The sequence below is a fragment of the Ochotona princeps genome, chromosome 2, assembly GCF_030435755.1.
Source record: "Ochotona princeps isolate mOchPri1 chromosome 2, mOchPri1.hap1, whole genome shotgun sequence".
Lineage (NCBI taxonomy): Eukaryota > Metazoa > Chordata > Mammalia > Lagomorpha > Ochotonidae > Ochotona > Ochotona princeps.
This window is the reverse complement of record NC_080833.1, coordinates 27608382-27622658: the sequence shown is the minus strand read 5'-3', so window position 1 is coordinate 27622658 and position 14277 is coordinate 27608382. Positions and strand designations below refer to the sequence as shown.

The 14277-nt window shown below is 45.5% G+C and overlaps 1 protein-coding gene across 1 annotated transcript in view; it reads left to right on the top strand.

The window, feature by feature from the left end:
* Window positions 1–5830: 5830 nt before the first annotated feature.
* GRIK3 (glutamate ionotropic receptor kainate type subunit 3) overlaps window positions 5831–14277 on the top strand; it is a 79569-nt gene continuing 71122 nt past the window's right edge. The window contains exon 1 of the mRNA XM_058660838.1: window positions 5831–5998. Coding sequence (XP_058516821.1) covers window positions 5863–5998 — 136 coding nt within the window. The 5' untranslated portion in view covers window positions 5831–5862. The remainder of the gene's footprint in view (window positions 5999–14277) is intronic.

The following is a 14277-nucleotide window of genomic DNA, read 5'->3' as shown; positions in this document are numbered from 1 at the left end:
CTTCTAAAGCACAGAGCTACTACTAGGCAGACTGACTGGCCAGAGATCTCTTCCACTGTTGTTTCTGACCCAAGGCTTTGTTTTTCCTCACTTTTGAACAGTTCTGGGTACAGAATTCTAGTTGGCCTTTTATTTTCTCAACACGCTATTTCACTCCACTATTTACTTGCGTGATTTCTCAGGGGAAGTCCAGTGTGATTCTTATAGGGAAAGTATATTTGTCCTCGGGCTTTTTTCCTTATCTATGCTTTTCTGTTGTTTAAAAGATGCTGAGTATTGGTTTCAATCTGGGGGTATTCATCCCACATGGTGTTTTCTGAGTCCCTTGGGTCTATGGTTTAACATGGGGGAAAATTCTCCGTAATTACTATTTCAAATATTTTTCATTCATGTCATTTCCTTCTGATATCCCCACTACACCTTTCTTCTTCTTCTTTTTTATAATATGTATTTATTTTACTTGGCAAGTCGGAGTTACAGAGAGAGGGAAAGAGAACACGAGAGAGATCTTTCATCTGCAGCTTCACTCCCCCAGATGGCTGCAATGGCCAAAACTGGGAAGGCCTAAAGCCAGGAGATTCTTGCAGGTCTCCCATGCGGGTATTAAGGACCCAAGGACTTGGGCCATCCTCCACTGCTTTGCCGGGCCACAAGCAGGAAGCTGAATAGGAAGTGGAGCAACTAGGACACAGATCATATGGGATGCTGGTACCAGCAGGTGGAGGATTAGCCTGTAATGGCACCTTTCTTCCAGCTTGACTGTTCTGGTTCTCTTTGCTTCCCAGTGTCGGGGGTTCTTTTGTACAGCATCCTCAAGCCCAGGGAACCTTCCCACAGCTGGTACAGTTTTCTGATGAGACCATTACAGGTGTTTGTGCTTCTGTGATGGTGCTTTGGGTCTCTAGCATTTCTTCTTCATTTTCTTACAAGTTCTGTATCTGTGTTCACATTGTCCATCTGTTCCTGCATGCTTGATCCCTCGGCGCCCTCCGTGCACTTCTCATCATTGTTCTGATAATCCCCACCTCCCTGCTCATCTGAGTCAGGGTGTGTAGCCTACGAGGTCTCTGCAGGCTGTATTTTCCCTTGTAGGACGTCCTATGATTTTTTTTTTCTTGCTAGCCAGATAAGCTGCACTGGGTAACCGAGCTACTACAAATGGGCCTGGAGTACTGTGGTGTTGAGGGAAGAGGGCCGTTAGCATTCTGCAGGCGTGTGACTAGGATTTGGTCTTCAATGAACTTTTGTCTGTGGACTGTGGGCTTTGTAAGTGTCTCCCACTTTCCCAACCCTCTTGTAGGTGGCAGGATGCTTAGACTGGTCTGAAGTTGAATCTTTCTCTTCCGGTAGGTCAGCTAGACTTGCATAAGAGCCAGGAGCCTTAGTATATTTTGCAATTTGAAATATGCTTTTTTCTATGATAGCAGGAGTGCAGGACCACGCCTTCCCAACCAACACAGTTTTAGGAATAAAACTCACAGAAAAGGGGTGCCCAGGGACAGCACCCCTAGAGCTTTGGCTCTTGGGCTAGTCCACCCCAAGCCTGCAGCAAGCTCTCTATTACACTTCAGGTGCTCTTGCTGGTTGCCGTGGCAGTCTCTGCCCCGGTGAGCTGCTGCTCTCCCCACTCACCCGACCAGCTTTCTACTTTGAGGGGCAGTACTGGACCCAGGGACCCTACTTCTCCTCCAGGTCTAAGGTCTGTGAGTCTTCAGTTTGTTTGACTTTTTGTTCATTGTGAATTGCAATGGCAGTTTCCAAGTCTCTTGCATGCTGTACCAGAAATGAGCAACTCAGAAAGCATTCTTTCTTGTTAGTTCTCCAAACAGTTAAGACAACCAAAGACCCATCACTTGGTAAATGGATGAATACAAAATAGTATTACATAGCAATGAAAAGGAATGGGGGCGGGGCTGCCATTTGGTCCAGCAAGGAACGCGTGGGATATCCACCTTACGTTATCAATACAAAGCTTTGAGTCCTGGCTCCCGCTCCCACTCCAGCTCCCTGCTAATGCACACCTTGAGAAGCAGCAATGGTAGCTCAAGCAATTGGGTTCTCGCCTCACACGGTTCCTGTCTGAATTGTGATCTTGACCCCCAGCTTCCTAGCCTGGGCTGGTAAGGGGCATTTGAGGACTGAACCAGTGGGTGGGAGAGAGACTCTCTGTCTTTCTCTGTCTTTGTCTCTGTCTCTCAAAAGAGTGATGAATATATAAAAGCAGGATCTTCTTCCTAAGGCCTAAATATAAAGGAACACTGTGCTTTTACTTGCCACAACACAGATAAATCTCAAAAATTATGTTAATTCCAAGAAGCCAGACCCGGAAGAGCACATATTGCATGATGCCACTTGTATGAATTGTTCAAAAAAACAGTCTTTCGAGTCAGAAAGTGAATTAACGGTTGCCTGCAGCTAAGGGGGAAAATGATGATTGATTATAAATGAGCATAAGGGATCTTACTGGGTGATGGAAAGGCTCTAAAACTGGATTATAGTGATGATCGCACTCTCAAGAATTTACTAAAAATCGCTGTACATTTAGAACAGGTGAATTGTGTGAAGTGTAAGTAATACCTTAATAAAGTTAATTTTTTTTTAAAAGCCTGAAGATTTATTTGCAAGGAGCCTGCATTGCAGCTCAGTGAACTAAGCTGCTGCCTGCAATAGCAGGATTCCATCTCAGAGCAAATGTTTGAGTCCTGGCTATTCTGCTTCTTTCCCAGCTCCCTGCTAAGGTGCCTAGGCAAGCAGTAAGGCAGAGCCTACATGCTTGGGCACCTGCCATCTATGTGGGTGACCTGGATGGAGTTTGGGCTCCTGGCTTTAGCTTAGACCAGCCCTGACTATTGTTGCTCAACTGCTGCTGCCATTTCGGGGGTAAACTAGCAGATAGAGATTCTCTCTCTCTCTCTCTCTCTCTCTCATAATCTTTCAGAAAAAAGCATTGAAAAAAATAAACTATGTTTCCTACCATTATGTCAGCCATATAAATTCTTCCCTGTCCTTTGTGCCTCATCTTGCGCCTCATCTGCCTCGTCCAAGATGAGGTCTTAGTATACCTTCTGCAAACACAAATAGGTCATGGGGCTCGGCACAATGGCCCAGTGGCTAAATCCTCACCTTGCAATCGCTGACATCCCATATGGGCACTGGTTTATGTCTAGGCCGCTCCACTTCCCATCCTGCTTATGGCCTGGGAAAGCAACAGAGGGTGGCCCAAAGCTTTGGGACCCTGCACCCTCATGGAAGACTCATAAGAAGTTCATGGCTACTGAGTCTGGATCAGCTCAGCTCTAGCCATTGCAGTATTTGGGGAGTAAAACAGCAGATAAAGATCTTTCTGTCTCCCCTCTCCATAAATCTGACCTGCTTTTCCAATTAAAAAAATCTTTAAGAAAATATGTTATGGGGGCCCGGTGTGATGACCTAACTGCTAAAGTACTTGCCTTGAATGCGCCCAGATTCGGTTCATATCCCGGCAGCCTTGCTTCCCATCCGGCTCCCTGCTTGTGGCCTGGGAAAGCAGTTGAGGATGGCTTTGGGACCCTGCAACCACATGGGAGACCTGGAGGACGCTCCTGGCTCCTTGCTTTGGAAGGGCTCAGTTCCAGCCATTTGGCCACTTGAGGAATGAGCCACTGGATGGAAGATCTTCCTCTCTGTCTGCTCCTCTCTTTTTATCTGAATTTCCAATAAAAATAGATATAAATCTTAAAAAATATGTTATGGGCATTTCCCACGTCACGTGATTTTTGCTCACATATAGAGTCACATGAATTGATGTGCCATCTTCCTGTGGTTTGTTCTAGATCAGGTGCACCATCATGACTTGTGTGCCCATTCTTTTGCCTGTTTACAGGAGTAAATTTCTAGAAATCAAAGAGCAAAACATGTTTAAGTCTTCGACAAACTTCTGGTGGATATCAGGAAAGTCTGGGTACACCATTTTCCCTTGCTCCAATAGCTAAGCAGGTGTAGGTTTCCAAACAGCCTCTTCAAAGTTGGATATTACAGTTTGTTTGATAGCTTTGCCTGTTAGATGAGCAAAACACGGTTTATCAAGGTTGGTTGAAATTGGCTTGATTTCATTCTTAGGCAGGCTGCACTTTTCTTTATATGTTAGTAGCTCATTTATATTATTGTTTTCTTCGATGAAACATTCCTACGTGTCTCCATACATTTTTCTATTGGAGTATTTGTCTTTTTTGTTGACTTTAAGTGCTTCTTATACAATGAGAACATCTACCTTTATGCTGTATTGTATGTTATAAATAAATTTTCCAAGTTTGTTGTTTGCCATTTAATTTTGTTTATGGAAGTTTTGATATATAGAAGCTTTATGTTATTTCTGTGAAGTTACCAATCTCTCCTTCAGTGTCTGACTTTATTGAAGTGCTCAGAAAGCCCTCCTCTGCCTCAGATTGTATACTATTCATCTTTATTTTCCTTTATTTCCTTTTTTTGGTAGTTTTTCAATGCTTTCTTCCAGGCCTTCACTTATTTTCTTGTTATTCGATCTTTAATCCAGCTAGAATTTTGTTTTGAGGCCAGAATTAAGGTTAGAATCGAAATTAAATTTCTCCCAGATAATTGAACAATTGTCACAGCACGCTGAATGAATGACTTGCTCATTGGAAACATGTCTTAAGCACTTCTCTCTACATTCATCTTCAGGGCCTTTTCTCTTCCCTCCATTCATCTGTGTGTTCATATGCCGTGACAATATGGTTTTCATTATCTTGGCTTCATGATACATCATGTGGGAGACCTGGGTGGTGTTCCTGGCTCCTGGCACCAGCATGGCACAGCCCCGACCATGGTAGACTGTGGAGGATTGAACCAGTGGAAGGAATATCACTTCACCACCCACCCCTATTAACAAATTAATGTTAACTTGGAGAAAATTGACGATTCTCCCCTTGATCCCTACCATGTGGGAATACAGCAAGCATCCTCACTTAAGTCAATGTTTACAGCACCAACTTAAAGTATTTCCTTTTAAAATTGGAATTGCACACTTTCCACTTGGTTTATTGTTACGTCTTTAAAATTGTTGATATTCTAAAGAAAACTCTTCTGCCATTGAGTCTTCCTACTGCTTGCCTCTGAGGTGAAACGCTATTCATTCAAGTGAACTGAGCTCTTCCAGCGGCGCTCACTTGTTTTATGCTCAGGGATCATTTTAAGGGTTTTTCAAGAGGGCACTTAGATCATTTGCAAATAAGAATTTATCTGTTTCCAAAAGTTATGCCTCTAAATTCATTTGCTCTTTTATTTTATTGGTTAATGGTGTGACATAAATCTTTAAGTCTCTTTTTTCCCCATATTTCTTTAATGAGAATGCCTCTGGTATCTCGCCATTAGTGTGATATTAAAGAGCCGTTGCAGCTCAAGATGCTTCCAGGAAGTGTCTTTTCTGGAGCTATTTGATTAAATATTCTTAACAGCAGTAGATATTGCATTTTATCAAGAGCCCGCCTGCGTTCTGTGAGTTGCTCATATGTTGTTTGATTTTGTTTCCTCCTTTGAACTATCGATGTGATAGAATGATATTCAGAGATTTCTTCATATTGAACCAGTCTTCCTTCCCTGGAATACACCACTACATGGTCATGGTACTAAAATATTCTGGTAAATTCCACTGGCCAGGGTTCAGAGGAGAATTTCCATGGCAGTTAATAATTAAGTTTGTAATTTCACTGTGGTCCTGCCAGGTTCTGTTGTCAGAAAATTGCTGAAAGAACCTGTGTAGGTTTCATTTGGGGATGAGAGCCCCACCCCTCCAGCTCAGCACCCACCTTGTCCCCATATCCCACAGGAGGAATCTTCGAGTATGCTGATGGCCCCAATGCCCAGGTCATGAATGCCGAAGAGCACGCCTTTCGCTTTTCTGCCAACATCATCAACAGGAACAGAACTCTACTGCCCAACACAACTCTGACCTATGACATCCAGAGGATCCACTTCCATGACAGCTTTGAGGCCACCAAGAAGGGTGAGTGTGCCAGCGCGTGGCAGGGGAGCCCTCTGCATTGTCCTATGTGTTGCTTTCCTTTCTTTCTTAGTTTCATTTTATTTTTAATTGACACATAATCATCGCATGTATCTATGGGGTACCAAGTGATGCTTTGGTGCATGTATACATGTTGGAGTGTCTGTCATGTCAAACATGTATCTTTTCTTTGTGATGAGAACATGCAGAATTTCTCTCTTAGCTATTTCCTACTCTGCATTGCATTCTTATTGTTGACCTTGCTATGCAAACTTGCTTTTTTCCATCTCATCGAAAATCTACCCAGGCATGGACATTGGGCCTGGTGGTAAAAACACTCATATCCCATAGTTTGTAGACTTGAATAACTGTGAACCGACCTTCTCTAGGGCCCTGCTGTCACAAATAACTCTGTTTAAAACCCCAGGTCTCTAGAATCGCATTCCACAGAAGGAATATCTTTCCCACGTGTGATGTCACCATCCCTGTCATTCCCACAGTGTGACATCACCACCCCTTGATTTTCTCCTTCACAGCCTAAGTGCAATTTGTAGTTTGATTATTGTGTTTCCTACTTTCCCTAACACCCTAGCAAGAGAGGAAGACTCCTTCTCATTAATAAGTATGCTCCCCTGGCATCTAAAGGGCTGGCATGTAGTAAGTGCTCAGTGAAACCCTTGCGGAAGAAATTAGTGAACGAATGACGTGAGGATGGGGTGTGGGAGCCTGAACATCATCGCTCTCATGCCTGTTCCTACCCAACCCTGCCCTATATGTTGTCTAATGGATTCATGCTTCTCCTGGCTGCTAGTCCTCCAGGAAACCCTTACCCTAGGAAGCTTCCAGAGTAGGTTCCGTCTCCATGCTTCCGTTTTATAACACCCTGGATTTTTTTTCGCTCACAATTTTGAGCTGCATGTACATGTGAGAGAAAGAGAGAGAGATTAAATGCTTATCACCCATCTCTTTCACCATGCTGTAAGCTCCATTGCCTTTTTTCTGCTCCACTACACACCCTCATGTGGGCCTGTACCCAGGAGGCACAAAATCAATACTGGTGTTTTATTCAGATACACTCATGAAAGGATGAATGAATTTGCAGTGGGTTAAGCCTTCTTCAGGGTAAGTGGTGCTTACGATGACTGCAAGAGTCAAGGCCTTCCCTTTGGAAGTCAGGTCCACGAGTATGGGGTAGTAAGTCAAAGGACGAAGAGCAAACACAAGCCGACGGTGGGAGAGTGTCACTTGGGTGTCATGGCACAAACAGGAGGACTGCCTGGAACAGGAGAGAAAAGATTTTGACAGATGGTGGTGAAGAGCGAGACATAGAGTAAGATTGAACTAGAGTGATTTGAAGGACTTTAACGTATGTCCTTGAAGAATCCTGGTTGAACACTGTGTGTTAAAGGGTGCTGGAGTACACAAGGCCGAGACAGCCAGTCCCTGCCACCATAGAGCTTATATCTGATGTGGATGAAGCAACAGGTGCACGGGATATAAGGCAGGAAGGAGAGAGTGGGCTCCTGACTTGATCCCAGAGTGCTTGCAATGGAATGGAATGGAAACCTCGTACAGCTAGCTCTAGAAAAACCTTGAAGCCCACTCAAACCAATACACAGACCCCACAGACATGCTCCAGCCCTCCCAGCCATCACCTCCCACACTGCTTTTGCTTGTGGTTTTGTGTCACATGCACACAGTCATCTCACATCTAGCTCTGAGCCTTGCTGTTGCTCCTGTAAGAGCCTCCCAAGTTGTTGGCCTTAGCAGCACTCCCTTATTCTGCACTGAGGTACAGCGTCTCCTGCTGTGAGTAGTTACCATAGTTTTTAAAGATTTGTTTTACTTGCATTGCACCTGTGAGCTGATGCCATATGGAACGCCTACATGTAATACCAAACGTGCTTGCCTGGGTCTTGTGTACACATCCCTTTCTTCTGGGTTTTACTTGGGAGAGGAGAGTGGGGTCACAGAATGTGCATGGACTTGGCTTGTCCCAAAGTCGTTGCTCCGATTCGCCCTCATCTGTCACCACGCAAGGCTTGCACTTGCTCTACCACATTTGTTCTTCAGTGTTGCCCATGCTAGTGGTTTCTATTGTGGATACTTCATTGCAGTTTTCTATTGTCTTACCCTGAGAACTAGCAATATTGAGCACATTTTCTCATGCTAATAGGTTGTTTGAATCTTTTCTTTCTTGGAGAGCCCTTTTGAGCCTTTACACCATTTTTCTTTTTAATGAGTTGCTTGTCACTTCCTTTTTTGTTAACAGAAGTTCTGTATGCGTTCTGGGTAAGAGTCCTTTGATGCATGTGAGTGAGGAGTCCTCAGAATGTTCACAACAGATGGGTATTATGACAAAACCATACTTGGATTTCAAAACAATTTTTTGCACCAAAATAAATGCCTTAGTTCCATTTGTTTCATGAACACTTAAAGGACTAGTGTGTGGGGGTATTACCCATTGCATATGGGCTTGCCTTCACTCTTTACTAGTATCTTATTCAATTATTTGAGAGACAGAGACAACGAGCATGCATCTACTTGTTTATTCTCCACTGGAATGTGACAGGTAGAGCTGCGCTGGACCAAGAGCTAAGAGTTGGGAACTCAGCCCAGGTCTTCCACGAGGGTGGCAGCAATCCCAGCTCTTGAGCCATCACTCACTGCTTCCCAGGGTCTACATTAGCAGGACGCTGGACTCAGCAGCTGCAGGTGGGATTAAACCCACACACTTTGATATAAAGCCTGGGTACCTTAAACAGGCATCCCACACACTAGGACAAACACCTGACTATCTGAGGATCAGATTCCTTGATTAAAAGACATTCAGTTTGTCAATGTTTCCCATTATGGTTACCGTCTTTTGTGTTCTGCTTAAGCAGTCTTTGTCCTAAGGTCAGGAGTGTGTCTCCCTTGCTTTCTTCCAGAAGGTGTTTTGATTCATCTTCCAGAGTTACTTGGATAATCTGTTTAAAATTGATTTTTGGGGTATGGTGGGAGGTCAGCGTTGAGGTTTATTTTTTCTGTACATTGATGGTGGGTGCAGAAACTTCAACGTCTTGGGAAAACTGCCTCTACAAAGCTCTTGTGTCTCCTAAAGCTCATCAGAAACAAATCAGGAGCCTGTCAGTAGGTGAATGGACAGACTGGGATATAAGTATGCAACAAGATTTTAATCAGCAAGAAGAACAAATTTTTGCAACACACGCATTAAGGATGTACCACACAGACAAAATGTTGACGAAAATGTTAGTGGTCACCTCTGGGAGAGGCAGTGATGTGCAGTAGACACTGACTGGAAGGCGCAAGAGAAAACTTTTGAAAGTGAAAGTGTTTTTACATTTTGACAAGGTGGTACGTGATAGGCATGCACATGATGTATGGGGGCAGCAACATCTCAAACTTTCCTTTTTTGAAATAAAGGCTTTTTTCTTATTTGAACATCAGAGAGAGAGAAGATGAGACAAAAAGAAAGAGCTTCCACTTACTGGTTCACTCCCCAAATGGCTGCAATAGCCAAAGCTGGGGTGGCCCAAAGCTGGGAGCCAGGAGTTGCTTCCAGGTCTCCCATGTGCCTGCAGGGGCCCAAGGACATGGACCATATTTCATGCTTTCCCAGACATGTTGAATCAGATTGAAAGAGAAGCAGCCAGGACACAGACTGGCACCCATATGGCACTCTGGCTCTGTAGGTTATCTTGCTATGGCACAGTGCTAGCTTGAACATCTCAAATTTTCTGTCAGTTCATGTGTTTTAAGGTGAACACACTTTACTATTGCTGTGTTATGAATCAATAATAGTAATAATAATAATAATAATAAACTAAGTGATTCATCCTGCCTCAGCCTGTTCCTCTGATAACTCGACTAAGATAGGGGACATCTCTCTGCTGGTTTTGGAAGCACTAGTCTGACCTTAGATGTGCTTCTGCTGTTGGCTTGTGTCTTACTTTCCCATGGTGTACCTTCCATCCCTTGAGGGGAAAAAGAGAGGGCTTGTGTTCCCATGGACTTGACTACTGTTTTGATTTTTGATTTTGAACTAGGTGTCTTAGGAACACCATCGGGACTCTTCCAGAGGAGCAGACTTGGACCTACTTCTGATTCATCCACCGCATAGTTCATTTTCCCTGGACAGAGGTTCTCATCATTGCTCCGTTCCCCACCAGCTGGACCAAGGTCCCCCGCGAGGCGAGGGGACACAGAGGCACAGCGCCTGGCACTGCCTGCTCTGGTTGAGTTAGTCCTTCCCTCTGTGTGAGCCCCAGGAAGCCTTTCCCTACTAAAAAAAAGGACTTTTTCTCATTGTCTTTATTTTTAAATGTATTGTGGAAAATCAAAAGATGAGTGACTGCCAGGGAGGGCCCGAGCCAGCAGCCCGGAGAGCGTCTGTGTTTTCTTCCAGGCCTGACCAACGCGAGCCTGGAATCGACCCAGCACTCCCCAGGCTCTTCTACCTCCACTTATTCTCTGGGCTGCTCAATTCCTTTTAAGACACAAATTGATTGGGATAATTTTTGTTCTAACTACAATTGCCATTGGAGGGGGTGGGAATGCATTCGGGCTGCAGACTCCTGCAATGACGGTGAGCCATTGAGTTACTGTAAAATGACCAGAAAATGGATTCAAAATTGAAGGTACAAATAATGTAATTACTGCAGTGTGTGCTCAGGGCTGCTGGGACAAGGATTGGCTGCTGCCCTGGAAACAGCTGGGAGCAAGGCTGCTGCTATGACTGCTGCTGTCACCCCTGCCCCGATCCCTTGAGGCGAAGTGGTCTTCTTCCAAATTGGAAAGGCCCCATAAAATGGAAGGAACCCAGAGGGAACAGGAAAAAGGATGTGGAGAGATCAAGAAGTGGGTAAAGAGAAATGGGTAAAGATATCTCCTACATCCCAAAAACAAGGCCACATTATGGTGCCTGGGCAGAATGAAATCCAATGTGTCTGTCACCATCATCAACATCATCATCATCATCTCACTCTGTCACTACTTTAAAAAATTATTTTTATTTGAAAGGCAAAGTTACAGAGAGATAGAAAGAGATCTTGTATCCAGTGGTTCACTCCCCAGATGGCCACAATGGCCAGAACTGGGTTGATCTGAAGCCAGGAGCTGGAAGCTTCTTCCAGGTGTGCTGTGTGGGTACAGGGGCTTAAGGACTTGAACCTTCTCCTGCTGCTTTCCTGAGACATAAGCAGGGATTTGGATCCGAAGTGGAACAGCCAGGACATGAACCAGCACTCATAGAAGCACGCTAGCTCCACAGGCAGAGGCTTGGCTTGATATGCCATGGCATTAGCCCCTCACTGTCACTTTCATTACACTAGTACCCCAGCACCGCCTTTCCACCATCACCATCATCACCTCTACTCTTAACAGTTATCAATGCCTCCATCACCATCCTCACCCCTACCCCCACTGTGATCATCCCCAACATTACAATGACAGTGACACCTTCACCAATCTCAGTGACACCCATGTTGTCATCATCTTGCCTGCTGTCATCGCCACTGTTGCTGTCACTTCTTCATCGCCAACAGCAACACCACCACTCTGCCTCTCCTCCTGACATCACCTTTGTTCTCACCTCTTCTCTCAACAATGCTTCTGTCATTATCATCACCATTGCTGTGGCCCCACCCCCCTGCTGTAGACACCGCATCAGCAATGGCATCAATTCACCCTGACCAACCTGTGATCATAATCAGCAGCCTCACAGTGTGGTGTGCACCATCACAATTACTATTGCAGTCACCTTCATCAGTGTCCTCCTAGTCCGTGTCAAAATCAAAGTCACTTCCCTCAAGATCACTCTTAACATCATCTTAACATCATTACTCTCCTCTGCTCTGTCCAGCAGGATGTCTGGACCTTGGACCTGGTGGGGAGGGGATGAGTGCAGTGAGTGGAGCCTGACTTGAGAGCTTTGGAAGCTGTGTGGAGGTGGACGTGATGAGATAGCATCTGCCTGCTTGCTTTGTGGCATAGATGACCAAAGCAGGAAACTCAAGGGGCAGATCCTTGGAAGTGGTGTTGGGAAGAATGAGACATCCAAGCCTTCTACATAAAGGTCCTAGCCTAGAGACAGGAAGAAGTCATAGGACAGAAATCAGGGATGTGACGAGACAGCTAGAAGGTTCAAAACAGATTTAGGAGACAGAACATTAGAGAAACCTACAGACTTTATAGGGTGCTCACAACCTCAGTCTTGGTAAAAGGGAGTGTCCAGACCTTGGTGGCTGTCATTGTCACCAAATCCTCTAGGTTGGTATTTAGCCGCCATGGCCACAGGATGACTAGCAAGTGACCCCTTGCTTTAGGCAACAGAGTGATTGACACAAACACTTAACAGACCTACACAGCCACAGAAGGATGCATGGCCATGGAGGGGACAGGGCAGAGTGAAGCCTCACTAGGGTCAGGGCACTGAGAAGGAGGACTGTCCCTACGTGTGACAATTTACCAACAAACTCTTGAGCTCCTGTGTGCAAAGCATTCCTTTTCCCTTAGGTTTGTCTCCTGCACACACTCACACAGGGGGCTTCCCAAAGTATGTTGGCTCCAAGGTGGCAAGAGCAGGGACAAAACTGTACTTTTCCCTAACATGAACTCACATCTCAGCACCCCAGGAGCACGAGGAAGGCATTTTGTTTGACATTGCGTGCCTTCTTCTGAACTTGGCATTGGCCGTGAGGAATCCCAGGTCTTACAAAAGATGGTTATGGCCATGCTGCTGTCCTGTCCCATGTTTCAGAGAGTTCCAGAAGACTTGTGACAAAAGCCAGCTACCCCTGCATCTGCATTGCTGTAGTTTTCATCTTGGCCATTCTCTGGTATCCTTCAGGAGCCAGATCACTGGGAACATAAATCCTTTACAGAGTATCTCCCATTTCCAGGAGACAATGAAGCTAGTGGATATTAGCCCAGAGGAAAAACGTTCAAGGCCAGCCACTCTGGATCAGCTATGGCACCTTAAGCCCAATCAAGGGGGACTGTCTTCCAGGGCCTCTTTTTTTTGGCGGGGGGAGGTGTCCTTTCTCTTTGGTTGGCCTCTCTTCAAGGACTAGTCAGTGGGGATAAGGAGACCCTCCCTCCAGGAACCTGAGCCCTTCCCTGTCAGCTTTGCTCTAAGTATCTAGAACTCTGAGCTCCCTGCCCAGTTGGCCGTGAGAGCCTGGCCGGGGCCTGGGTCTGTCCTACGGAAGGAGAGCTATCATTCCAGGATGCATACTCTCAGACTTTTGGATTGGCCATGCTCAGACATAAGGACTCAGTGTCTACCTAGAGGATGCCAGGGCCCTGACATGCTGGTTGGAGCCAGTGGTACAAAGCATGCAGAGGGCTGGAGCCTTCTCTGCCCACATCACTGTATATGGAAGGTTTCCAGCCTCACCTGACTCCCCTGCTCTCGGGAAGGTCCATTTGCCAAGGCAGGAAAAAGGCTATATTTTCTTTCCCAGTTTATTAGCTTGACCTTTCAAGATTTAAATGTTTAGCCACATGTGATCACCTCTTTGTACTCTGCCCCTGGCAGGCCATGTCCCATTGGGGGTTCTTCCCAGAGGCCCTGGGGCAAACCAGAACACACTATTCCCTGGGATCAGCCAGAATGTGTCGGAATTCATTGCATGTTTATGTTTAGGTACCCAGTTCTGGCTCCTCCTGTGTGTATTGGAGGTGTGTGTGTGTGTGTGTGTGTGTGTGTGTGTGTGTAAACAGACTAGTGAGTTTGCTGATGCTGTATTGATGTTGAGTTTGGGCTCTTCTGCTTGCGAATGGCAGAAAACCAAACCCTAAATGCCTCAAGTGACAAGAAAACAGATTGATTCACTTGACCAGTGCCCAGATGACATGATCAGACTCCCACTACTCTCTTGGCCCTGGACACATGAGGTGCTTCCTGTAGGAGCACTGTCACTACAACACCAGCTCTTAAGCTCCTTCTCTCAGCTCTGAGGTTTCATGGTTTCCCATTGGTTCACATGACAAGACTGGAAAAAGGGGGAGGTGAGTGAGCAGCTGGTGTCAAACAAGTCACTTGCTCCACCCTAGGGGTAGAGTGGGGAGGAGGTGTGGCTTCATGAAAAAGTATAGACAGTTGCCAGAAGAAACGTCATAGGCTCCTGGAGGACCCCAGAATGATCCTAAGAAGTATCCCTTTTTATGGATCTTCTGTTCCAGGAACGCCAATAGCCCTGTACCTGCTTGTCTGTGCTTTACTGAGGCCACTGGTGTTTGATGCTGCTGGGAGTGTGACTCCCCCAAGGGCAAGATTC